The 27,848-nt window shown below is 38.6% G+C and overlaps 1 protein-coding gene across 6 annotated transcripts in view; it reads left to right on the top strand.

Annotated features, from left to right (window-relative positions):
- Positions 1 to 27,848, top strand: part of NOL4 (nucleolar protein 4) — a 691,960-nt gene that overhangs the window by 229,254 nt on the left and 434,858 nt on the right. For 2 of the 6 annotated variants that reach the window (XM_070452828.1, XM_070452838.1), the window contains exon 1: positions 24,888 to 26,845. The exons of 1 other annotated variant lie outside the window; for it this stretch is intronic. In XM_070452828.1, coding sequence (XP_070308929.1) covers positions 26,582 to 26,845 — 264 coding nt within the window. In that variant the 5' untranslated portion in view covers positions 24,888 to 26,581. Of the gene's footprint in view, positions 1 to 24,887; positions 26,846 to 27,534; positions 27,786 to 27,848 lie in introns of those variants that run through there. 3 more of the 6 variants (XM_070452832.1, XM_070452833.1, XM_070452830.1) reach the window with 2 other exon arrangements.

The raw sequence follows: 27,848 nt of genomic DNA, 5'->3' as shown, positions 1-27,848 counted from the left end.
TTCCAGTAGTCATATATGGATGTGAGATTTGGACTAGCTAGGCACTGAAGAATTGATGCTTTTGAACTATGGTGTGGGAGAAGACTCTTGAGAGTCCCCTGAACTGCAAGGAGATCAAACTCATTCATCCTAAAGGAAATCAGTCCTGAATATTCATTGGAAGGACTGATGCTGCAGCTGAAACTCTAATACTTTGGCAACCTGATGTGAAGAACTGACTCATTGGAAAATCCCCTGATGCTGAGAAAGATTGAAGGTGGGAGGAGAAGGGGATGACAGAGGATGAGATGGTTGGATAGCATCACTGACTTGATGCACGTGTGTTTGAACAGCTCCGGGAATTGGTGATGGGCAGGGAAGCCTGGCACTCTGCAGTCCATGTGGTCACAAAGAGTAGGACACAACTGAGTGAGTGAACTGACTGATTCACATTATTCTCTTAGTTTTTCTTTTGGCTTGCTTTTGTCTGAAACTAAGCTTTATTTCATCTTCACTGTTTTTTTGTTTGCCAAACATCTGTATATCACATTCATTCCTAAATGATAGTTTTGGATAGAGATGAAATTCTGACTGCTATCTGTTTTTCTTCTTTGAATATCCTTTCAGCTGTCTTCTGGCTTCTAGTTTTGTTCTTGAGAACTTGTCTTTTTTTTTTCTTTTTTCCTTCACAGAAAGTGTTTTGTTTTTCCTTTGAATGCTTTAAAGTCTATCTTTAATGATCCTACAGTTTCACTGTAGCTACTATGTTGTGTCTAGGTATCTTTCTTTTTAGTAATTCTGTTGGAATTTCTTTGACCTTCTTAGCCTCAGAATTGTTGTCTATATCAGTTCTCAAAAAATTCTCAGCCATTATCACTTTGGCTATTGCCTTTTCTCCTGTTCTCCCTGTTTCTCAGGAACTCTGAATAAACATAGAATAATCTTTTTACTTTATATTCAATATCTCTTTATTTTTCTTTCATATTTTCATTTCTTTATAACTCATAACTTTGTGCTGCATTCTAGGTAATGAGTTAAATTCAATAGTCTCCTTCATGAATTCTCCCTTCAAGTTAGCTAATGGGGGTTGATTTGTTTTTAGCCCATCTATTGAGTTTCTCATTTTGCCAATAGTAGTTTTCACTTCCAAAAGTTTTATTTTGAAATTTTGGAAACTATACCTGGTCAACTTTGATGATCTACTGTTCTGTAGTCATGTTCTTGCCATTTTTTTTTCTTTAAACCTACTTGTTTTATATTCCTTGCCTGATAATATCAACATTTGCCATCCTTGTTATATTATTCTGCAGGTTTTAAAATTTTTTTCACTACTAATTCTGTCTCTCTCTGATGGTAGTTATTTTCCTGTTTGTGGGAATTTTGTGAGGATGAGGTTTAAAAGTCTCCCCTTCAAAGAAGATTTCTTTCTGGTTTCTGCAGGTGAATATAGACACTAATGACCAAGAATCACTTAATATGTGACTTATGGATTTTGTAGACCAGATAGCTAGCATTAGGTAATTTCATTCCCAATCTTAGATAAGGATTCACTTATATTTGGGAAGTTTCTGGGAGAAATTTTCTTTTTGTTTTCAACTCTATATAGATTAATGGTCAAATAGGCAAATATCCTACCATACTCCACTATAATATTTTTTTTTCCCCTTTCAACACAGAGTGCACTGCTTTTCAGCATCCCAAATTCTATGTGGGGATTTCTGTTTCAACCTTCCTTTCGAGTGCTCCCTACCAGTAATTTTAATTGTTCCCCATGCCTGTGGCTCATTAAAGCCAAAACTATATGTCAACATCATGTTCTCACCTCTCTAGATGTCTCCAAAAGTTCATATGTCTGTGCCAGCTCAGCCATGCATTTAAACATTATTTTAAAAATATCTGATGAGCACACCTGTGACTAGATTGTGGTTACTAAATACTATTTTGGAGAAATGACTGCTCTTTTAGGCCTGGCCTAGGGAAAGTACACAGTGAGCCTGCTACATCTTCTTGTGCCAGAAAACAAGCAAGCTCTCAAAGAAGGGAGACATGTCACAAGGACCCAGGAACTAGTTTTGGAACAGTTTAAGCATAAAAAAGAATAATGAATATAATTGACTGTAACCACTTAGTATAAAAAATCTGTGGTGTCAGAATGTGAGAGACATGCTACCAATGAGATTATTAACTTATCCTTGAAGTTCGTAATTAAAGGCAAAGTTAGGCATTTAGCATAACTCTTGGAGGAAGTGAAGTTCAGCCTGTGGTCATGAGATAAAGTGCTCTTTTTTTTTTTATACAGATGTTTAAAAATGCTGATTAAAAAAGAAGATGAAATGATAGAATTCAAAAATGACATTTTTATAACCCTAAGTAAAATAGTTCAGTAAAGGATCATCACTAGAGACTAAAATCATTAGGGGAAATGTTGAGATCAAAGTGTCACACTAAAACACCACTTGCCAATTTCAATAGGCAGGAAAACAAAATCCTTGACAGTAGAGAGATCTGAGAGTCAACATTTTGACCATGTGATGGAAAGTAGTCACATTAACAGTGGGCCATATGACATTTATACTTCCTGATGATATATCACAGGACGTACCAAGTATTTTTGCCGAGAGTCCTACACCTAAATCAAGTCAAGGCTTGACATTTAACTTTCTAATTGTAAGAAATACAGAGAATTAGAAAAACAAGAAAAATGACACCATGAGGGAAAGGTGGATCTCAAAATGTAGACCCTTGTTTATGCTAGCTAAGTCTCTGCAAAATGTCAGATGATTTAGGGGGAAACAAAAAGGTAGGAAGCATGAACTTTTTTCTTTTTGGTGGTGCTGACTGTTCTTTGCATGGACTTCATCTAGTTGCAGTGAGCCGGAGTTGGGGGCAAGGGGGGTTGGGAGAGTTGAACTACTCTCTAGTTGTGGTGCACAGGGCTTCTCATTGTGGTGGCTTCTCTTGTTGCTGAGTATAGGATCTAGGTGCACGGGCTTCAGTGGTTGGAGCATGCAAGCACAGTAGTTGAGACTTGCTGGCTCTAGGGCATGTGGGTTCAGTAATTGTGGCTTGTGGGCTCAGTAGTTTTGGCACCTGAGATACGTCAACCCACAGCATGTATAATCTTCACAGACCAGGGATCTGGATCCATGCACTGGCAGGCAGATTCTTATCCATGGTACCACCAGGGCAATCCAAGAGCATGAATATTGAATCAAAATTTTAAAAAGGGCTAAAAATATATTTTAGAAAAAATTGTGGCAAGAATATACAGAACAACTATACAAACAAGATTTTCATGACCCAGATAATCACAATGGTATGTATGATCACTCACCTAGAGCCAGACATCCTGGAATGTGAAGTCGAATGGGTCTTAGAAAGCATCACTACAAACAAAGCTAGTGGGAGTGATGGAATTCCAGTTGATCAATTTCAAATCCTAAAAGAGGATGCTGTTAAAGTGATACATTCAATGTGCCAGCGAATTTGAAAAACTCAGCTGTGGCCACAGGACTGGAAAAGGTCAGTTTTCATTCTAATCCCAAAGAAAGGCAATGCCAAAGAAAGTTCAAAGTACCACAAAATTGTACTCCTCTCACACGCTAGCACAGTAATGCTCAAAATTCTCCAGGTCAGGCTTCAACAGTACGTGAACCATGAACTTTCAGATGTTCAAGCTGGATTTCGAAAAGGCAGAAGAATCAGAGATCAAATTGCCAACATCCACTGGACCATAGAAAAAGCAAGAGAGTTACAGAAAAATATCTACATCTGCTTTATTGACTTCATCAAAGCCTTTGACTGCATGGACCACAACAAACTGGAAAATTCTTCAAGAGGTGGGAATACCAGGTCACCTGACCTGTCTCCTGAGAAATCTGTATGCAGGCCAAGAAGCAACAGTTAGAACTGGACATGGAACAACAGACTGGATCCAAATAAGGAAAGGAGTACATCAAGGCTATATATTGTCATCTGCTTATTTAACTTAAATGCAGAGTACATCATGCGAAATGCCAGGCTGGATGAAGCACAAGCTGGAATCAAGATTGCCAGGAGAAATACCAATAACCTCAGATATGCAGATGACACCACCTTTATGGCAGAAAGCAAAGAACTAAAGAGCCTCTTGATGAAAGTGAAAGAGGAGAGTGAAAAAGTTGGCTTAAAACTCAACATTCAGAAAACAAAGATCATGGCATCCAGTCCCATCACTTCATGGCAAATAGATGGGGAAACAGTTGGGAACAGTGGCTGACTTTATTTTTGGGGGGCTCCAAAATCACTGCAGATGGTGACTGTAGCCATGAAATTAAAAGATGCTTGCTTCTTGGAAGAAAAGCTCTGACCAACCTAGACAACATATTAAAAAGCATAGACATTACTTTGCCAACAGAGGTCCATCTAGTCAAAGCTATAGTTTTTCCAGCAGTCATGTGTGGATGTGAGAGTTGGACTATAAAGAAAGCTGAGCGCTGAAGAATTGATGCTTTTGAACTGTGGTGTTGGAGAAGACTCTTGAGAGTCCCTTGGACTACAAGGATATCCAACCAGTCCATCCTAAAGGAGATCAGTTCTGGGTGTTCATTGGAAGGGCTGAAGGTGGAGCTCCAGTACTTTGGACACCTGATGTGAAGAACTGACTCATTTGAGAAGACCCTGATGCTGGGAAAATTTAAAGGCAGGAGGAGAAGGGCATCACTGACTCGATGGATGAGTTTGAACAAGCTCCAGGAGTTGGTGACAGATAGGGAAGCCTGGCATGCTACAGTCCATGGGGTTGCAAAGAGTCTGACACGACTGAGTGACTGAACTGAGCTGGGAAATAAACAGTGGGTATAGCAAGGTAAAGATTTGGTAATGTTTTTTAAAAATCTATACTTTTTAGTTGTTCAGCTACTTTGGATGGTTTTTCTGGATGTGTACTTCAAGATAGACCTGTATCACATAATAGGTATATATCTAATTTTAATTTGTTATTGGTAAATGATATACCTTAATAATTCATTCAGTTACTTTCAGTAATTTGCTACACCCTTCAGAAAGTAAATTTTCAAAATGCAGTATGTGAACTGATCTTTTCACAAAGCATTGTTAATGCTTACATAATTTATATTTTAGTTCATTAGAATGTTATAACTATCTTATAGATTATATGATGTATATCAAAGCATGTATTTACAATCAGCTTATCTTAACCTTCCAATAACTGTATGTTTCCATTTATCACATTTCATTAGTATATGTACTATTCTTTATAAGTATTATTTAAAGATAGCCAAATTACATATTATTATTATGTTTAGCCAGAAAGTTACCCTATTCCAAAAAATTGCAGAGGAAGTAACACTTCCAAACTCATTCTATGAGGCCCAAATCACCCTGACTCCAAAACCAAATGTAAAAGTGGATGTATGTATATGCATAACTAATTGACTTTGCTATACACCTGAAATTAACACAACACTGTAAATAAACTATACTCCAATAAATTTCTTTTAAAAAGAAAAAAAAAAAAACCAAGCAAACAGAATTAGGACCTAAGGCAGGACAGTAATTGTGGTTTGGTCCCTAAATTGTGTCCAACTCTTGTGACCTCACGGAGTGTAGCTCACCAGGCTCCTCTGTCCATGGGATTTTCCAGGCAAGAATACTGGAGCAGGGTGCCATTTCCTTCTCCAGAGGATCTTCCAGACCCAGGGATTGAACCCAGGTCTGTCTTGTGCTGCAGGCGGTCTCCTGCATTGCAGGCAGATTCTTTACCCACTGAGCCGCCAGGGGAGCCCCCAAGCCAGAACTACTTTCAGTAGAACTAAGTCATCCTTATCTTCTCTTTGAGAGCTCGCTGCACAAAAATAATAAAACTATACAGTAAAGTGTCCTTAATTGGTCCAATAAATCAAATTCATATAAAAAGAATATTTGAACCTCACACATTTAGCAGAGAATTTGGTAATTTCATACAGAGACAGCTGGGAACATGTAGTAGAGTAATACCTGAGTTGACCCTAATTTTGTTTGTTTGCTTGGTTGTTTTTTAATTTAAGCTATTTTGTCTTTATTTCTTAAAAGATTTTTTTTGTTGTTGGAGTATAGTTGATTTACAGTGTTGTGTTAATTTCAGGAGCATAGCAAAGTGAACCACTTTCACTGTTTTGTAGATTATTTCCTCATGTAGGTGATCACAGGGTATTGAGTAGAGCTCCCTAGACTATATGTAATATGTTCTTATTGGTTATTTACTTTATATTCAAATATTCTTTAAAATTCTATATGCATACCTAATCTTTTCTGACACAAATAACCTTGCTGATATTAACAAAAAATAGTTTAGAAAAACACACTGAGATTTTAAAATAAAAGACCTAAAGTAATGATCAATTTATTATTTTCTACTTCAGATCTTACTTGCCAATTGATCTTTGACTCTCAGAAATGTTTAATTAAAATAATATTTAATTTGTAAGTAATTAACTTTCTTAAGGCAATCAATTCTCATCTAGGAGAAACTAATGGACCATAGTAAACCTTAGAATAATTTTATGTTTTATTAACTTTCTTTTCTTTATAATTCAGCAGATGCATTTGAAACTTTCAAAGTAAAGGCATTGCCTATAGCATTGAAATCATCTCTCTTGGAATATCTGGAAATTTAAGTTCTTGGTCAAACACACTTTATCCAAATAGATTCTGTGTTTCCACTAAAGAAAAGGCACTTTGAGGTGAAAGAATATTCTAGTTTCACCCTCATGTTTATAATTGCTCATTAAAAGAGTGACCAGCTGTAAGAACTCTTATTAAGAGCTGAGAGTGAAATCCATGTATTATAATTTAAATAATATAAAACAAAGTTCTTAAGCAAAAATAACTTAAAAATTAATTTTGAAATTGAAAGTGTTAGTCGCTCAGTCGTGTCCAGCTCTTTGTGACTTTATGGACTGTGACCTGCCAGACTCCTCTGTCCATGCAATCCTTCAGGCAAGAACACCAGAGTGGTTTGCCATGCCCTTCTCTAGGGGATCTTCCCAACCCAGGGAATTGAACCTGGGTCTCCTGCATTGCCAGCAGATAGTTTACTAACCGAGCCACTACAAAGTTAGCTGCTGGTCTGATTTTCTCAGGAGTTTTAAAGAGTCCAATACTTGGGCAATTTTAGGGCAGCATTTCAAATTCAGTATTTATTTTTATTAAGAATTTAGGAGCAAGAGATGGTTGAAGTAGTATCACAAATCAGCAAGTCTAGAATCAGAATAGCTGTGTGACATTAGATAAGCACTCATTTCAGTATCCTCGTTTCTTAGAAACAAAAAAATAGTACCAGTATTCCTTACATATTACTTTACTGTTCAACTTGGCCATGGCTTGCCCTTCCATTCAACAATAGAACCCTTGAATTATCCTTGGTTAATGCATATCTCAATACTGTCCCTGTGACTTGAGCAGCTTCCCTGTTATTCTCTTCTCCTGTTACACATCTTCTGTCTGCCAGTACTAAAGACAAAGCTCTCTAAGGCCCAAACCATTTTTTCTAATAGCAATACTATTCCTAAAATGTTCATCCTATCGTCACAGATGAGCACGGAGTAGGCTTGTATACTTGGGTTAATCTTTCTTATAACAAGTACCACTAGGTTTTCCAAAGTCCAGCTGTGTGTATTCCATAGTGCCATCCCAAGTCTGTTTTCATGGGCCCATTTTGAACTTCAGTGAGTTTGTTAAGTATGAATTTTTTTTTCCATTTATTTTTATTAGTTGGAGGCTAATTACTTTACAACATTGCAGTGGTTTTTGTCATACATTGAAATGAATTAGCCATGGATTTACATGTGTTCCCCATCCCTGTCCCCCCTCCCACCTCCCTCTCCACCCCATCCCTCTGGGTCTTCCCAGTGCACCAGGCCCAAGCACTTGTCTCATGTATCCAACCTGGGCTGGTGATCTGTTTCACCCTAGATATACATGTTTCGATGCTGTTCTCTTGAAACATCCCACCCTCGCCTTCTCCCACAGAGTCCACAAGTCTGATCTATACATCTGAGTCTCTTTTTCTGTTTTGCATATAGGGTTATCGTTACCATCTTTCTAAATTCCATATATATGTGTTAGTATACTGTATTGGTCTTTATCTTTCTGGCTTACTTCGCTCTGTATAATGGGCTCCAGTTTCATCCATCTCATTAGAATGTTTTCTACTGTCACCTAGTGGTGATTGCTTGCTCACCAGCCGCTTACTTCTGGCAGAACTGCTGTTGTTATACAACTGATTGTATAATTGTTTGAAAATTCTGGTCAACCAATTTTTGCTGAGTTGCTAGTAGACATCAGATTCTTTTCCAGGCATTAGAACTATAGTAGAAAAAGAAAATAAAAAACCAAAAAACAAAATCGCTGCCTTTGTGGGGCTTATATGCTATATAATTTGTTCTTTTTTTCTAAATGAAAATGAGGATAAAGTAGAAAAAACTTAAAAATATTTAATAATATGAGAAGTGTAGGATATGTATTTATAGTTGAAACAGGCGCTAAAAGTGGAAATTTTTATTTTTTGAAATATAATCGATTTACAACTTTGTATTAATTTTGCTGTTCAGCAAAGTAACACAGTTTTACATGTATATATTCATTTTATATTCTTTTCTATTATGGTTTATCCTAGGATATTGAATATATCTCCCTGTGTTATATGGTAGGGACTTGCTGTTTATAAAAAAAGGAAAATTTTATACCTGGATTGATTCTTATTGAGCTGAAGATATTCAACTATCTTAAATAGAGATACAAAGTTTTGAAAAGGTAACTGCCTAGGTGTAAAACATTAAGGCCTTTACAGAATGTTCTTCTAAAATGTACTGAACACAAATACTCTAGACTGTAATTTATTTTCGACAGAGGTATATGTTAGCCATTCTGAAATTATTTTATGTGTATTCTGGGAGTGAGAAATAAGTATATAGTGAATAATGAAAGCCAAATTAATTTTTTTTTCCACACAGAAAGTAGTTACAAATTAGGAAGAGGGTATAGCTAAAATGAACCATGTAGTGTTAGATTGGAAGTGGGGGAATCACTACTAAGTATGATTTGATATTTATTAAATAGATTGATAGATAAATAGACTAGATGCATTTAGGTGTGTACAGAATACCTAGAAGCAAAGATAACTTAGTAGCAATGAACACAACTCATATCCAGACTTGAGTTTCTCAGTATCATCCTTTAAAGAACTCATGCTTTTTGGACAAATACTGATTCCAGGTTGGGACAGGGAAAGTACAAAATGAGCCTGGAATAATATGTATGTAGTGTGTGCAAGTGCCCAAAAGATAATAACATGTTGAAAGGATACTGGAGCCAACTTGTAGTTCCCAGTACTGCATCTGGTCAATTTGAGCAATGAATGAAATGGTGATAGTGATGGAGTATACTCCACAGAGCAAAATTTTATGAGCTTATATGGGCATGAATGTATTATTGAATACAAAAAGAGAAGGAGGTAAGGGATAGCCCTTCATTATAGTAGAACTCCAGTTAACAAAGAAAAATGATGGAATTTTTAAAAAAACACCATTTGGTGAATATCACAGTAATAATTGTTCCAGGCAAGAATCATCAGTGGGTCTTAAAATTAATGGGAAAAGTATGAGAAACAAAATATTTTTCATAAGTATTTTATTTCATAATATTTTCAAAGTATTTTCCTGATACAATACTTATTAATTATATTAATATAATATGTTAATTATAAAGGTAAAAATAGTAACCTTACATGAATAAACCTGGTAAGCATCAGCTTAACCAACTGATCAAAGATAACAGCACCAGTAACAACATATTGATGCAAAGCACTTTAAAGGGCATATTATTATTTTTAATAGTATTCTTATCAGAAATGAATAGCTTGAATTTATACACAAGAAAATATGAGACAAACATAAATTGAAGGATATACACGAAATAACTGACTGACCTACATGCTTCAAAAGACTTCCCAGGTGGCGTTAGTGGTAAAGAACCCATCTGCCAAATGCAGGAGATGTAAGAGATGCAAATTTGATCCTTGGTTTGGAAAGATCCCCTGGAGGAGGGCATGGCAACCCACTCCAGTTTTCTTGTCTGGAGAATCCAGTGGACAGAGGAGCCAGCAGGCTACGGTCCATAGGGTCTCAGAGAGTTAGACACTACTGAAATGACTTAGCATAGCACATGCGTCAAAAGTTTCAAGGTCTTAAGAAACAAAGAACAGTCCAAAATTAGAGGAGATTGAGACACGGCAACTAAATGCAATGCATAATTCTTAGTTAGATCTTGGATTTATAGAAGGATCTAATGGGACAACTGGTGAAATCTGAGTAAGGTTTCCTGATTATTTAAAGATGTTTTCAATTTCCCAGATATGATCGTTACACTGTAGTTAAGTGTTTACTGTTGGAGTAGCTGGATGAAGGGTATATTGAAATTCTTTTTACTGCTTTTGCAAGTATGAAGTTATTTCATAATGAAAAGCTTAAGTATTTTAAAATATTTTAGTTAAAAAAGTGGAACATTTTCTTTCAATCACAATAAGAAATAAAATTTTTAAATTTGCCATCTATTTTCATACATTCAAACCTTGTATGCTTTTAGGAACTCATTTTACAACTGCTTGAGATAATCTCTAGAGTAATAGAATCTCATAAATAGTGACTGAGTAACTTTTTTTTTACAACAGATATAAAACTAAACAGACAATTTAATTAGAAAATTATAACTACACTCCACCTGCAATTGCAATCACAATTTAGTATTGATCAGTGATTTTTCACATCTAGATAGCACCAGAAATACCTTGAGGGCTTGTTAAAATGGGTCTTAGGCTCTACCCTCTTGAGTTTCTGTGCCAGTAGATCTGAGTGGGGTTTAAGGATGTATATTTCTAAAAATTTTCCAGGTGAGGCTGACACTACTATTCCCAGGATCACACTTCAATAAACTGGTCTAGATAATAATTCAGAATTGTACAATTAATGTCTCATTACATATCCATTATTTCTAGCTTATATAGTTAGATATTGTTTTTCAGTTGTTCAGTCATGTGTGACTGTTTGCAATCCTATGGACTACAGCATGCCAGGCTTCCCTGTCCTTCACTATTTCCCGGAGTTTGCTCAAACTCATGTCCATTGAGTCGCTGATGCTGTCTAACCATCTTCTCCTCTGTAATCCCCCTCTCCCTCTGTCCTTGGTCTTTTCCAGTGAGTCAGTTCCTTGAATCAGGTGGCCAAAGTACTGAAGCTTCAGCTTCAGCATCAGTACTTCCAGTGAATATTCAGGGTTGATTTCCTCTAGGATTGACTGGTTTGATCTCCTTACAGTCCAGGGATTCTCAAGAGTCTTCTCCAGCACCACAGTTTGAAAGCATCAGTTTTTTAGTGCTCATCTTTCTTTATTGTCTAACTTCGCACATCCATACGTGACTACTGGAAAAACCATAGCTTTGACTATAGGGACATTTGTTGGCAAAGTGATTGCTTCTGCTTTTTAATATGCTGTCTAGGTTTGTCATAGCTTTACTTTCAAGGAGAAAGCATTCTTAAATTTCATGGCTGCAGTCACCATCCGCAGTGATTTTGGAGGCCAAGAAAATAAAATCTGTCACTGCTTCCAGTTGTTCGCCTTCTATTTGCCATGAAGTGATGGTACTGAATGCCGTAATCTTAGTTTTTTGAACGCTGAGTTTCAAGCCAGCTTCTTCACTCTCTCTTTCACCCTCATCAAGAAGCTCTTTGGTTCCTCTTCACTTTGTGCCTTTAGAGTGGTATCATCTATATATCTGAGGTTATTGAGATTTCTCCCGGCAATCTTGATTCCATCTTGTGATTCATCCAGCCTGGCATCTCACATGATGTATTCTACCTAGAAGGTAACTTAGCAGGGTGACAACACACAGCTTTGTTGTACTTCTTTCCAAAATTTGAACCAGTCAGTTGTTCTATGACTGGTTCTAACTGTTGCTTCTTGACTTGCATGTAGGTTTCTCAGGAGACAGGTAAGGTGGTCTGGTACTCCCATCTCTTTCAGAATTTTCCACAGTTTGTTGTGATCCATACAGTCAAAGGCTTTATTTGGCACAGTCAATGAAGCAGAAATAGATGTTTGTTTGGAATTCCCTTGCTTTCTCCATAATCCAATGAATGTTGGCAATTTGATCTCTGGTGGTTCTGCCTTTTCTAAACCTAGCTTGGTTATTCAAATCATCCCCACTCCAAACACCAGGAAGCCACTGATTGTATTACTGTCTCCATAGTTTTGCCTGTTATAGAATATCATATAATCAGGAAGAGACAGTGTACAAGCTTTCCAGACTGACTTTCTATAAGGAATGTGGGAATACATTTAGTATTTGTCTGTCTTTCTATTTATTTCTATTTCTGAGCAATAGTCCATTCTGTGAATGTTCATTTATAAAATGAAATGATAGTTCATCTATTTTATTTCTCAACAGCTTTTCATTGTACAGATGTACTATGGTCTGTTAATCCAACATCTATTGAAGTCTTCTTGGTTGCTTCCTGTTTAGGGGTGATAAAGCTGGCTTAAACATTCACAAATAGTGTTTTGTATGGGCATAGATTATAAGATTCTTGGGTAGAAACTTAAAATTGCAATTGTTGGATTTTATGGCAAATCTATGTTTTGCTCTGTAAGAAAGTGCCAAACTGTCTTTAAAAGTATTGAATCATTTTGAAAACCCACCAGCAATGAATGAGAGTTCCTTGCTAGCATTTGATGTTAGATTTGTTTTTCAATTTAGTCATTCTAATAGGTATATAGTGAAATCTTACTGTTTCCATTTAAAATGCACTAATGAAAAATGATGCTGAGCATCTTTTCATATATGTATTTGCCACAGGTTTGCCTTCTTGGGTGAGATACATGTTTAGATTTTTGGTCCATTTTGACAATCAGATTGTTTTCTTATTGTTGAGTTTTAAGAATTCTTTGTATACTTTGAATACAAGTCCTTCATCAGATATATGTTTTGCGAATATTTTCTTCAAATAGGTGGCTTATCTTCCCATTCTCTTAACAGTGTTTTTCACAGAAGTTTTAATTTCTAGTAAATTCCAAATTATTATTTTTTTTCTTGGTCTGTGCTTTTGGTCTTGTTTCTAAAAACTCACTACTCCAACGAAAAAATATAGATTTTCTGTATTTTTCCTACAAGTTTTATAGTTTTAGATATTATACAAAGTTCTTTGATATTTTTGTGTTAATTTTTATGTGACATATAAATTCTGTCTAGGTGATTTTTTCTCACTTATGAATGTCCAATTATTCCAGCACCATTTGTTGAAAAGAAATCTTTTCTCCATTCAATGGTCTTTGCTTTATTGTCAGTCTATTTGCTTGGGTGCATTTCTGGTGGATCTGTTATGTTCTATTGATCTATGTATTCTATTCTCTTGCCAATAGCAGTGTCTTGATTACTGTGGCTTTATAGTAAGTATTGAAATTAGGTCTTGAGTTTCCTATATCTTTGTTCTCCTTCATATACTGCTGGATACTTTAGGTCTTTTGCCTTTCTATATATATTTTAAAATCAATTCATTCACTTCTACAAAATAACTCAGAATTTTATACTTTTCTGCATATTTATCCTATGTATGTATACATACAGATATATGTATACATATTAGATGTTTACCTCAGTATTTCACAGGTTTTTGGTGCTATTATAAATGGCATTTAAAAATTTCAAATTAGAACTGTTCATTGCTGCTTTATAGGCACAATTGACTTTTGTATATTGACCTTATATCATGCAATTTTGCTGTAATTGGTCATTTGCTCCAGAAGTTTTGATTTGTAGATTATTTATGGTTTTCTACAAAGACAACCAGACCATCTGTGGGAAAAAAAAATAGCTTTATTTTTTTCTTACCAACTTGTATACCCCATATCTTCTTTTCCTTTTTGAAAATTCTTACTGCATTAGGGAAGACTCATAATACTTTATTGACTAGGAGTGCTAAGATAAGACATTCTTGCTTAATTCTACAACTTAGAGAGAATTCTCACCATTAAGTGTGATGTTAGCTTTAGGAAGGTTATAGATGTTCTTGATCAAGCTGAGAAAGTTCCGTTTAGGCCAAGTTAGCTGAGAGTTTTTATAATGAATGGCTGTTGGATTGTTGTCAAATGTTTTTCTGTACCAATTGATATGGTATCATAAGAATATGGTCAGTTGGTTCAAGGGATATTAAGTTGATAGAATCAACAGTACTCTGATTCTTTGACCTCTTGATGTGGATAACTATGATTGACTTTCAAACGTTGAAGCAACGTTCTATGTCTGGAATAAATCCCACTTGGTCTGGGTGTATAATTACTTTTTAATAGATCGTTGTATCTGACTTGTAACATACAGCATTGTATTCATAATATTTACAACCAAGTTCATGAGCTATATTGGTCCACAGTTTTTCTTCCCTGAGATGTCTTTATCTAGTTTTGGTCTTAAGGTAGTGATGGCCTTATAGAACAAGTTCGGAACTGTTTCCTCTGCTTCTAGTTTTTAGAAGAGATTGTAGAGTTGGGATTACTTCTCTTTAAATAATAGAATTCTGTAGAATTTACCAGTAAAACCATCGAGGCCTCATGCTTTCTCTTTTGGAAGGTGATTAAATATTGATTCAATTTCTCTAATAGATATAGGTCTATTTAGAGTCTCCATTTTTCCTTGTGTACATTATCAAATGTGTGGACATAGGGTTGTTCATAGTATTTCCTTATAATCTTTTTAATGTCCATATGCTAAGTAGTAATGCTTCTCTTTCATTTTTGAATTATGTAGTTTGTGTCTCCTTTCTATTTTTCTTGGTAAGTCTGCTAGAAGTATATTGTTTTTATTATATTATCTAAAACAGATTTTGATTTTGTTGATTTTTCTGTTCTTTTTTTAAATGTCATTAGTTTCTACTCTATTATGGCCTTTACTCCTATTGTTTGGCTTAATTGACTCTTCTTTTTTAGTTTTCTAAGGTGAAGATAAACTACTCCTTTTATATTTTTATTTTCTAAAATATGTATTTAATGTTATAGTTTCATTCTGTGCATTATTTTGCTGCATCTCGTAAATTCTGATAAGATGTATTTTCATTTAGCTAAAAATGTATGATTTTTTTTCTCCCAAATGTTTTTTCTTTAACTCATGTGCTATTTATTTCATTTAATCTCCAAATTTTGGGGATTTTTCTGGCTATATTTCTGTTTTTGATTTCTAATTTAACCCCGTATGGTCTGAAGATATGCTTTGTATTATTTATCTTCTTATAAATTTGTAAATTTTATTGTTTGACCCAGAATGTGGTGTACTTTGATTACTGTTCCATGTGAATTTGAGAATGTGCTCTTAGATGGACTATTCTATAAATTCACTTAGATCAAGGTGATTTATAATGCTGTTTAGGTCATCTATATCTTCACTGATTTTATGCCCACTTTATCTATCAATACTGGCAGTGAGATGTTGAAGTCGTAGCTATAATAGTGCATTTATTTATCCTTTCAATCCTATCAGTTTTTTGTATGACATATTTTGATACTCGGTATATGCATACTAAGCATTGTTGTATGTAGTCAGAGAATTTATCACTTTATCATAATATATGCATCTCTTTATCCTTGATGATTTTTATCACTCCAAAATCTGCTTGTTTGAATTTAGTATATATCAGCTTTTTCCCCCAATTATGTTAAGATGGTATATATTTCTCCATTCCTTTACTTTTCATCTATATGGATTATATTTAAGCTCAATTTCTTTCTTTTTTTATAACCATTCTTAAAATTGAGGAATAGTTTATAGTTATATGTTTATATGTGCTAGTTTCAGGTGTATGGAATACTAATATAAAATGAGTCACTTTATATATGTATATATAGATATATCTATGTATACACATGTGTGTATATATTTTTTCAGGTTCTTTTCCATTATAGGTTATTATAAGATATCAAATATATGTCCCTGTTTTATACAGGAGGTCCTTGTTGTTTATCTATTTTATATATAGTAATGTATATATGTTCTTCCCAAATTCCTAATTTATCTCCCCCTGTCCCCCACTATCCTCCTTGGTAAACATAAATTTGTTTTCTATGTCTGTATAAACTCAGTTTCTTGTAGACAACATACAGTTGGGTCTTATTTTGTTATCCACTCTGACTCCTTTGTCTTTTAACTGGCATATTTAGACCATTCACATTTAAAGTGATTATACTGATATGATTGAATAAGTATCTATCAGGTATCTTTACTTATTGTATCTGTTGTTTTTTTTCTTCCCTATTTCTCTGTCTTCTGTGGTTTTAATTGTTTTCTATGATTTCATTTTACTTCCTCTCTTAGCATATCAATTATACTTTAAGAACATTGTTAGTGATTGGTCTTCACAGTTTGCATGTTTATTGCTTTTTAAAAGTAAATTTCTTGATTGAAGATTAACATTCATGGGGAAAAGTGTACTAATAATAGGTGTATAACACAGGGTTTTCTCCCAAAGTGAACCACCTGTATAATTAGCACAGTTTAGGAAAAAATATCTTAACTACCATTTAAGAAACCCTCTTACTGTCGTCTACCAGTCACTACAATCAAACCACTAACCTGACTTCTACCGTAGGTTAGTTTTGTCTGTTTCTGAGTACAATCTTTGGGAATTTACTTTTGTTCTTGTTACTTATGCTGGCTTTTATAGATGATAGTTATTTCTTGTTTTTGAACATTTCAAGTTGTATGCTCATATTTGGTTGTTTTTAATATAAGACAAACCTTATTAAATGATGGATGTTTTCCTCTACAGAAAATTTATATTCACTTTTACTATGAGCTGGGAGGCAAGGCCAACTTCCAAACTATTTTGTCACCCTTCTAGTGTCTCTGGCTTCATCTAGGGTTTTTAGAAACAGCTCTGGCACTATGATACTGATCTAATGTTCAGTCTTTCTACCATGATGTTGATATCAATATTGCTCATAAGACCATCAAGCCCCTTGGATGTGTGGTCTGCTCACTGATCCGTTTTCAATGGACATTTTTGTGGGCGGGGAGAGCAAGTACACCCTGTGAACCTAGTCATGCAATCAGAATTTCTCATTAGGCATCCCTGAGTTGATTTCTTGAAAAAGGGCTCTTACTTGCTAGACAGCCACAGCACTAGAAGCAGAAATCCACATTAATTTTTTTCATAAAATGTATACATCAACACTATATCTTTATCTTGATGAGGACCAGTAACAATGTGAGCCAATATCATATCTATATTTTTCTTAATTAACTGATTGATACTTTAAAATGACAGTTTTTCTTCTGTTTTAGAAAATAATAGTCTATAAATATTCTGAAACAAGTTGTTAAAGTATAAGGCATGAAATCACTTCATTTTACTTGAGGTTAGTCAGTTTAATACTCGCACAAAATTATATGCTCAGATGATTTTATTTGAATCAAAGAAACCTTGAGATTTCAAGGACTATTGCTGTTTCAAAATTTAGGTATATTGTTTTTCTACAAGAAGACATATATGCATAAGTATCCTTAGAAACATAGCTGTCTTTGTAAACCAGTCTATACCCCTGACCCTTAAGAGGCTGATCCACTTCCCTTTATGTGTGGGTTTTTTTCAATCATCACATCCAACTACAAATTATGGCTAAAATGACTTCAAGTTTTGATTCGCTCATAGCTTCATTATTTTTAGGTTGTTCTTAATAATTTATGCTCTATAGTATGTTAGGCAGTTGTATCTCATGCACACATGTATAAAACTCTACCTTGACGATTACCTCAATCTAAAATTTACAATTCATTAAGATAAATGAAAGTATGTCACTCCTGTACTGGTGTTCTGCTTTTTTAAGCTATCAGTAGAGAGTTTAAAATTGTCTAAGAGGTATTTTTACATATAAGATGAATACTTCATGACTTAAATGTTAACACTCATTTTCAAAACTCAATATAAAGTAAAAAAGAACTTAAATTTTTGGAGCTTCTAAATGGTTATTCTGCTTTTGATCAAGAAGTTTAATTAAAGAATTTTATAAAGACTTTGGAGATGTTCATTTTAGAAGCAAGAAGAGAAGTCTAAAACTTATTTTCTGCCTTACTTTTCAATACCTGTTAGAATAGTCCCAGGAAAACTAGGGGTAGTTTTCTCTTCAACTTCTCTCCACCCCCACAAAGGACAATATTTCAGCATTGTTACAGATAACTTGTAGACTCTGATATTTGAACTCGGATGTCTTTCCTGCGAAGTCTATTTCTAGAGTCTGATTTCAGCCAAGAATTATATATCCATTTTTGTCACTTTTAACTTGCAAGTCAAACAAATATCTTATAATGATTAATAATGTATTGTAAATAAGATTTAAGCATTACATAATGGTGGTGAGATTTTAACTGGTTCATTCAACAGAAATTAGGATGAAAACTGGAAATAGGGAAAAGTGTAATGGGAGTTAGGAAAATGTGCATTGCCCCCTCTTCTTTGAAGAATTGTTATTTTCCATGACAAAATACTGTTCTAAAAATAATATAGAAATTCTATAATTGTGCTGTCCACTGAGTTGAAGATATGTAGATGACTGTTTTAAGACATATATTTTGGAAGAAAAGATAAGCCATATGGCTACTGGAAATAAAGCAATATTTGGGGCCAGAAAAAATGTATTTTCTTCTCTGTTACAAGGGACATGAACACCAGACTGTTAGCGTTGGACTTTATCATAGTTCTGACAGCTAGATGAAAATGTCAGGTGGATGAATGTTGAATGAATCCATATGTGACTGTTAAAATGCAGGAACTGGCTGTGCCATGGACTTGTTCATACAGAGATGATAAAGGTAGGAACCAAACAAATTCAGCAAACCCACTAGATTTGTCAAATCTAATTTGTTCTTAGTTTTCACAAATTAAGTATTTGTGGAAATTAACTTCTGACCAATGTATCATATTTAATGGTTATCACACCAAGCAAATATAAAAATCAATTTGGGGTCAAGCAACAAACATTAAAATTCTAATCTTTTTTCTTTTGGTTAGAAAATGGGATAAGGATGCTGATACCATAGCTTACAAAATCTGTTTAAAAAAAAAACACTTTTTTTTGGTGTGTGTGTGTTAGTAATGACAACCCTAAAGATCAAGACAGTATTTAAACTCTTTCAAAAACATTTCTGAGCCAAAGTATAGCTACAGAATCCTGAAGATAGTGCTTCTCAAATTATTTGGAAGAAGAGTCAATATGGAAGTCAACTAATAAAATCAGATTTTGTGACACTTTTTATGTAGTCTCAAATTTCCCTATTGGCACAAGGGAAATACATGCCTGCCTTCATCTAGTATATTCTGTTTCATTTTGAAAAGTTACCATGATGTATGATGATTAAATTGCTGACTGAGCTGGCTACTTGCTCCCTTTACAAGCTCCTTTTCCTTGGAAGAGTTATTAATAGATGATTAAACATCTGAATGCATAATGATGTTTAGAACTTCTGGGTTTCAAAGTACCAAGGACCCTCTATCATACTCTCTGGTCCCTCTAAACGGCTCGGATTTTCTTACTAACTCAGCAGACAAAGGCTCTATTCCATCTCTTCAATGGCTGATTTTCTCATAGGTCATATTCAAGGTGTAGATTCCTGTTTCAGCATCCCTCCAGATTCTGATCTAACCTAGAATAGGTTAAACCAAAATTTTCAGTCTTTCTTTTAAATTTGTATTTATTTATTTTGAAGTCAGATTTTATTTATTTTTTACTTTTTAAACAATTCAATTTTTATTGAATGAAATATTCTTCCAATTCTTTAGTGCCTTACAGCTTTCAGAAGTTTCACACACATGATTTCATATAATCCCACAATAATGTTTTTTGCCCCATTCCTATATTGCTCGTCCTCTTTCCGTTCCCACTGGCAACCACTAATTTGTACTCTATATCTGTGAGGCTACTTCTTTTTTGTTTTATTCATGAGTTTGTTATATTTTTTAGATTGTACATATAAGTGATATCATACAGTATGTGTCTTTCCCTTTTAAAATACAAAGTATTTTAAGGCCAGGTAAATTTTGGAACTTACTAGGAATTTAGGTCCTGCTAAGGACTGATTTAAATGGCTTGGCTATTTTTCTCAGACTTTCCCATATCACTGTTATATCAAAAGGAGCTAACTTGTGCTGTTCACCACACCCCATTCCATTTTAGTCCTAGGGTATCCGTGTATACAAAATCAGTATCAAAACATACAGGCTTTCCCTTTGGGGGCTGGGGGTGTGGGGACAGAGGAATGTGGATAGAGGTGATGTCATTCACTCCCCTGGCTTTAAATTTTCTGTATGTGCATCTTCAGCCCAGACTTTTCTCTGTCGTTCAAGCTTCTATATTCAAATTCCTACATGAACCACTCTTTCCATATTTCAAATTTAACTTTTCTGAAATTAAATTTTTCTTCCTGCCTCTCCATCCCAACCTACTTCTGCTCCTACCTCAGCCTCCAACTCCCAATCTGTTCCTCCCTCAAACTCTCCCCCTCTAAGTCAGTGGCCTCACTAGCCATACTACTAAAGCCAGAGCCATCTGGTCATCCTTGACTCAATCTTTTCTCTCACTTGCCACATGCAATCCATCAGCAAGCCTTCTGCTCTCTTTAAAACATACCTTCAATCATCACTTCTGTCTACTGTGACCATTACCTTTCTAATCCATCCCCAGAATACTTCACTTAAACTACTACAACTACTGTAAGCTTCTTAACTAGTCTTGCTTCTGTGCGTGCCTCCTCCTAATCCTTTCAAAGTGGCCAGTGAAACTTCTAACAATGCATCTTATGACATTTAATTCTCCTGCTTTAAATATACTTGATTGATTTCCCACTGGGCCAATAATGAATCTTTTTTATTTTTGGCTGCACTAGGTCTTTATTGTGGCGGGCCAGCATGGACTTCTCTAGTTGTGTGGTGCACCAGTTTACCTGCCCTACGCCATGTGGGATCTTAGTTCCTTGACCAGGGACTGAACTCTTGTTCCCTGTATTAGAAGTTAGATTCTTATTCCACTGGACAACCAGGAAAGTCTCACATTGGTCTTCTTTCTAACCCTTAAACATGCCAAGAACTCTTGCCTTTGTGCTGTGTCTATCATTCCCCTTCTTAGCTGTTGATGTGATTGACTTCTTTGCATCCTTCAGGTGTCATGATCAATGTTACCTACTCAGAGAGATCTTCCCTGAGTCTCCAATTCCCTCCACTATTCCAGTGTTTTCTATCATAGTACCATTTGCCCCCGCCTACCCACCCTCCGCCTCTTCTAGCACTAATTAGCACTCAAGTACTAATTATTTATTTCTTTGCTTATTATCTGTTTTCCTTAGACAATTTTAAGTTCCATTTGATGAGGGCCATATATATATACTTCAGTCTTGTGGACTACCTTAACCTCAGAGCCTACCAGAGAGATTGTGAAAGTCATTCAGTCTTGTCCGATTCTGTGAGCCCATGGACTATAGCCTGCCAGGCTCCTCTGTCAATGGAATTCTCCAGGCCAGAATACTGGAGTGGGTAGCCATTCCCTTCTCCAGGGGATCTTCCCAACTCAGGGATCAAACCAGGTCTCCCGCCTTGTAGGTGGATTCTTTACCATCTGAACCACCAGGGAAGCCAGAGAGATTAGCACCAGTAAGTGTTTTTTGAATGAAAGTATAATTTTATAGATGGATGAAGGAAGGATTGTTTAGGCTTTGAATCCTTATTTTATGATTATAGATTACCTGTTCACACTATAACATTTTGCTGATGAATAAGTAGTCCTGCATGACTATTTGTGATGGATAATAAAATGCAAGGTTTTCCAGATTTTTTTTAAAACATCAAACACAAACCCTGATGTTGAGAGAAATTTTACTTTCATAATGTTGATTTATGTTTCAAAATTTGCACTATCCTTCATTACAATATACTTTTCTGATACAACACTTTCTGACTTCCTCTACCTATAAATAGCATGGAGAACCCTAGGCCAAGGGCTGAGGGATTGGTGTTCAGATATGGGGGTGAAGAGTCACTTTTTGGAGAGAGATGTTCTGCCCAGAAGCAATTCTGAAGAAAGTGTCTTGGGGGGAATGCCAATTAAACTCCAAGCAGCCTGTTCACTGAATAATTTAGCTGAAGGAACTGGAAAGAACTTCTGGAGATGTTAAAAGTAGAGAAGAGAAATGTATCCAGAGTGAGTTACTGAAGCAGATTTTAGATTTTTCAAGTGTTTATGCTCTTAGGTAGAAAGGATATGGTAAAAGATGTTGACTGAGCCTGCTGGTTAATGAGTACAGATCCAGAACAGAGCACACTGGAGACCAGAGAATCCACAGAGCTTTGAGAAGTGTGGTCCTCAAAGGCCTCGGACCCTCACTTCCTTTAGTCTAATGTGAATTTACATTTTCCTTCTAAAAAGAATGTCTTATATGATATCTTTCAATTTTGTAAGTTTTTTTTTTCTTTTTGCTGTATACCAAATCTAGTTAATGTAACTAGGGGTTATACATATTTGTTTGTATTCTGTGGATATGTCTCAAATTTGTAATTTCCATACGGTGGAGTGTCAAGTATAATGATAAATAGAATGAACATGTGTATGTGGTCAGGCCCTGTGATTTCCTCAACTGGGGCCCAACTTTACCCAAACAACCTCCAGCAAAAGGTAACGGGAATGGCCAAAGATTATGCCTGCCGACTTCTTCCTTCCTTCTCTCCTCTCATTTTCCCTACTTTATTAACTAGCTCAGCATGTATTTATTAAGCACTTACTGTGTGCATTGGGGCTTCTCAGGTGACTGAAGCTAAGTCGCTTCAGTCGTGTTTTACTCTTTGCAACTCTATGGAGGACTAGTCCTCTATAGTCCTCCAGGCTCCTCTGTCCATGATATTCTCTGGGCAAGAATACTGGACTGGGTTGCCATGCCCTCCTCCAGGGGATCTTCCCAACCCAGGGATCGAACTCACATCTCTTATGTTATCTGCTTTGGTGAGTGGGTTTTTACCACCAGTGCCACCGATTCAGTAGTAAAGAATGCCTGCCGATGCAGGAGACACAGGTTCGATCCCTTGATTAGGAAAATCTCCTGGAGGAGGGAATGGCAACCCACTCCAACATTCTTGCTTGGGATATCCCACGGACAGAGGAGCCTGGATAGCTACAGTCCATGGGGTCACAAAGAGTCAGACGCAACTAACTGAGCACACACACATATTCATTGTTCTGGAGTTACTTGGAAAACAAGAACGTACGAACTCTCGAGAGTCTTCCAATCAAAATTCAATTTGTACAATGGGATATCTGTTGTTATTTGCTAAGCCGCGTCCGACTCTTTTGCAACCCCAGGGACTGTAGCCCACCAGGCTCCTCTATTCATATAGTACAAGGGCAGTGCAAGTTCTTATGATATAAATCACTTCCAAACTATAGGTGCCAGTCATCCTTTGCTGGGTCATAAAATAAATTTATTGAGTTAGGAAAATTCTTTACCAAATTAAAAAAATAGAAAAAGGGCAAATAGTGTGTCTTACATGTAATAAAAAGTACTTCATAAAATTTTTGGAGGAGAGATGTAAATATGCACTCTATGCCAAAGGAAAATCTATGTCTTACTATGAGACAAGGTTAAAACAAAAAACGACACCATCCAGAGGAGTTTAGAGAAGCAGATGACTTGAATAAGTCAAAGAAGGAAGTCTTTCTGGTTCTGAAAGTACTTGAATGAGGCTTAGAGGAGTTGGGATATCTTTTCAAATGAAAGAGCTACCAAAAAGAACTCTGAAATTGTGAATTAAGCTATATCCATAAGTGAAAGTAAACTCTATAGAACCAGCTTAATCTTGAATGAATAACCACTCTATGACCACCTATACTTCCAGAATCTCTTAGGAAACCTATGACCAATATACTAGAAAACCTGCCTCTCTCCTCTTGGAATCATCCTCTTGTCTCTGATCTCACCAGGGAAACTTTGAAGAGCATTGTTCTTGTGAGTTATACTCCATTTAGAAGGGTGACTGAAAATATTCTCAGTCCAGTTGTTCGTCCCAAATATTATGTACTTCAGATATTGGAAATATTTTTTAAAATGTGAAAAGCCTAAAGATAAGTTCCCAATTCAATAAACTGAAAGTGATCCTCCCCTGATATTAAATCCACGTGTGACTTCTACTGGCCTGTGGCTCCTCTGAGCTCTGCTGGGCTAATATTTATTGGGCAAACAAACTCAAGGACTCAGGACCACTGATCTATGTTAGCGTTATTTTTCGATTCAAAAGAAGGGAATAAAAAGAATAAAAGCAGTCAGGGTAGTCTCTAGAGAAGGGGAGCTGTTGTTGCAGGCATCTTGCAAGTTAATGGGAATTCTCCCGGGACTCTAGAGCCACCCAGAGAGGGGAGAGAGGAGACAGGAGGGGTGGTGGTGGATGAAAACTCTTCCTTTGCAGCTGGCCCTCTCCCTCATTTGTTGCTCCAATAAGCAGTAATTAGGTCCTGAGCTAATGGTGTCAGCTGATTTGCTGTTTTTAGGCTAGACCCAGAGGAATCTCCATGGAAACCCTGCTGGAGTCGTCCCCCCACCTGGATGCTGAGCGCTCCTTTCCGCCACCTGGCTGCCGCCCGGCCCGCTGCTACCTCCTCCCGCCTCTAACCTGCAGCCTGCAACATGCGCACTGCCCCCGGGATCCCTAAATGGGACAATTCTGCTCGTGACGTCAGCGCCCAGCCGTCTCCACAGAAACTTTTGTCCCACTGGCCAATCAGAGAGCTTGGAAGGGGCCGGGGAAGCGGGGCGGGGTGGGGGGGGGGGCGGAGGAGAGGGGAGTAGGAGGGGTGGGGGGTGAGGGGAGAGGCGAGAGGTTTAGTGTGTGGAGCTGCTCGCGCTCCGCCCGGGCTGTCAGTCCCGGCTCCAGCCGCCGCCGCGAGACCTTCCCGGAGACGCGCGCACACACAGCGCACCCCCTGCACACCCTCGCTCCCCGGCTCACACACACGCGCACACTCAGCCTGGCGGAGCAGGAGCCACTGACCGTTCTGCAAGTGCTGGGACCAGCCGCGGCGCAGAGGGGACAAACACCCCACATTCCTCCCAGTCGGGGCTTTCGTCTTGGAGACGGCGACGAGGGGGCGAAGGTGGGCTAGGACACGGACCCGGCGCCGGGCACTGGTCGGGCCGCCTTGCTGGCAGAGCCGCCTCCCGGGACGGGCGCGGGCCTCCGCAGAGAGTAGAATAAAGAGGAGCGGCCGCGATCGCAGCGCGAGGAGGATGGGAACTCCCCTATTTCCAGCTCTGTAACAAATGGATGGAAATCCCGAATGGAGGAACCGCTGATCTCATTTGCTTGAGAAATCGTCCGGAGGAACTCATATTTGGCTACTCTGAGCAGAGGAGGGGGTGTCCATGACGTGGCAGGGGGAAAATAGACATCCGAAACCTCCCGCGTGAACTGCAAACTAACCAAGCAAGGGGAAAATGATAGATCGCTATATTCTAATTTCACGCAGAGGGTTTGAAGCATCTGTATCATAAACTTACTTCTATGCCTTGTACCCAGTTCATTAGAGACCAGAGGAGTCCTGTCTGGGGGCCCCATCGTTATCCGGGAGACCCGCCGCCAGCGGCCTGCCTTCGTTTACCCACTTCTCCCTGGAGCGGATATCTGTTCAGGGTACCACGGGCTATCCTAGAGAACTCCGGCCAAATCTCCGTGGATGCTTTGCTAATTCTGGGACTTAACTCCCGGAACCTAACTACGGGACTGGAATTTAGCCTAAATGCATCTGAAGAAATGACATTTTAAGCCGCTTTAAAAATACCTTAAGAAATTTCCTATGTAGCAGGATTTGACAGGCTTAACAACATGACAGGTAAGAACTTTCTCTCTTTCTAGTCCCTGAACGCCCCATACAGGGAAGGCCGAAGCGGAACGGGACCCTGGAGGAAGGAGAGCCCGGGTAGCCGGGTGCCCTTCGGGCTCTCAGGCGCCCGGCCGGGCAGCTGCTTTCAAGAGAGGCGCAGCCCTCTCTCCTGGACGGTGGTGGGGCCGGAGGCCGGGAAGCTTCGGGCGCGCGCGCGCGCGGGGAGGCGGCGCTGCGCTCCACCTGCCTGCCCCGGACGCAGCCCCGGGCAAGGCGTCGAGGGACCACCCCAAGTCAATATTGGGATTTTTAATAAACCAAGGAATGGGATTTTAATTATTCAAAACCCAGCTCCTCCGGGCCAGAGGATGGTCCTACTCCCACAATATTAGAGCCCCATCACTAAGAGGAGGAGAACAGCGTCCGGAGACATCCGTCGCAATTACGAATGAAAACAGAGACTTGGTAGCACAGGGCATTGATCGCTGGTGCCCAGCCGGACCCTCCTCCCCCTCGCCCCATCCCTCCCCCGCTTTCCCCCGACCCGAGGCAGGCTCTGGCGGCGGCCGGGACCTCGCGTCCCCTACATCGTGGCGGGGGGCTGCATTTTTCATGAGCCCGGGGTGAACAGGTGCGAAGTGCGCTGGGAGCCTCCGGCCAGCAGCCGGGCGCGCGGAACATGGAGAGCGAGCGCGATGTGTACCGCCAGTTCCAGGACTGGTGCCTCAGGACTTACGGGGACTCAGGCAAGACCAAGACGGTGACCCGTAAAAAATACGAGCGGATCGTCCAGCTCCTCAACGGCTGCGAGTCGAGCTCCACGGACAACGCCAAATTTAAATTCTGGGTCAAATCGAAGGGTTTCCAGCTGGGCCAGCCGGACGAGGTCCGCGGGGGCGGCGGCGGCGCCAAGCAAGTGCTCTACGTGCCGGTCAAGACCACGGTGAGTGACTCGCCTTCTTCTGTTATTTGTCTGCCGGAGCAGCCCGGCGGGGAGGTGGGGGAGGTAGGGGGGAGCCGTGAGCCACCGTTGGCTCCTTTGCCCCCACCCTTCTCAACCCCCCTTCCCACGTCGTCCCCACTCGCGTGAGCCAGGCGCGTTTCCCCCAACGTGAAGTCTTTGTGGTCCTGTATTTTAAAGCAGCAGCGCATCTCTCGAGCGCGCAGCCCTCCTCGTCTCCGGAGCTTCCATCCCCGGGTCGGGCGGCATCTCGCGTCTTCGGGCTGGGCCATTGTCCCACGTCCTTCGCTGGGCGCCCGGCGCGTGTCCCGCCTTCGCCACCGCGCATAAAGGCCACGCTGAAACCCCAGCCGCACGCTCTGATAATAGACGATTCTGATCGATAGTCTACGGTGTCTTTTTATTGGCACAAAGCCCGAACGTGGCGCTGGTCGTGGATGTGGGGCTCCCCCCCCCCCCGGACACTATCAGGTTTTATTGTTAGTTAGACTGCCGCCTGGGAGACACCCGGCTGTCCGATTGCCTTAATCACTCCCGGAGATCTTGCCCTGAAGATTTAGATGGTAGATAGGGTCTTGGAGATGCTTCCTCCTGCCCACCCCACCCCCCTTCCTTCCTCACTTGCCGCTTTCACAAATAAAGCCGCAGCTACATGATGAACAACAAAGAGTGATGGGTTTGGGCGCAATCAAGTGGTGTACGTTATTTGTTCCTTATTCTGGGATGGCTATAGTCTCACGGCCGCAAAGCTGCAAGCCCAGGCGCTGGCGCTGAGAGCTCAGTATCTCAGCCTCCGCAGGCAGAAGCCTGTGAGGTCGGGGAGCGGCGGCAGCGTCAATTTCCGTTTTCAGGAGATGAGAACTGTGGGCTACAAGTAGGATTGCAGATCACATCCATAAGATCTCTTTCTTCATCATGCTAGGTGGGTAGTCGTCCGGAGTAGGGGTGGGGGAGGGTTATCTGGCACTCGGTACATTTTTGCCTC

The sequence above is a fragment of the Odocoileus virginianus genome, chromosome 22, assembly GCF_023699985.2.
Source record: "Odocoileus virginianus isolate 20LAN1187 ecotype Illinois chromosome 22, Ovbor_1.2, whole genome shotgun sequence".
NCBI lineage: Eukaryota > Metazoa > Chordata > Mammalia > Artiodactyla > Cervidae > Odocoileus > Odocoileus virginianus.
The sequence above is the reverse complement of the archived record's forward strand: the minus strand, read 5'-3'. Positions and strand labels throughout refer to the sequence as shown.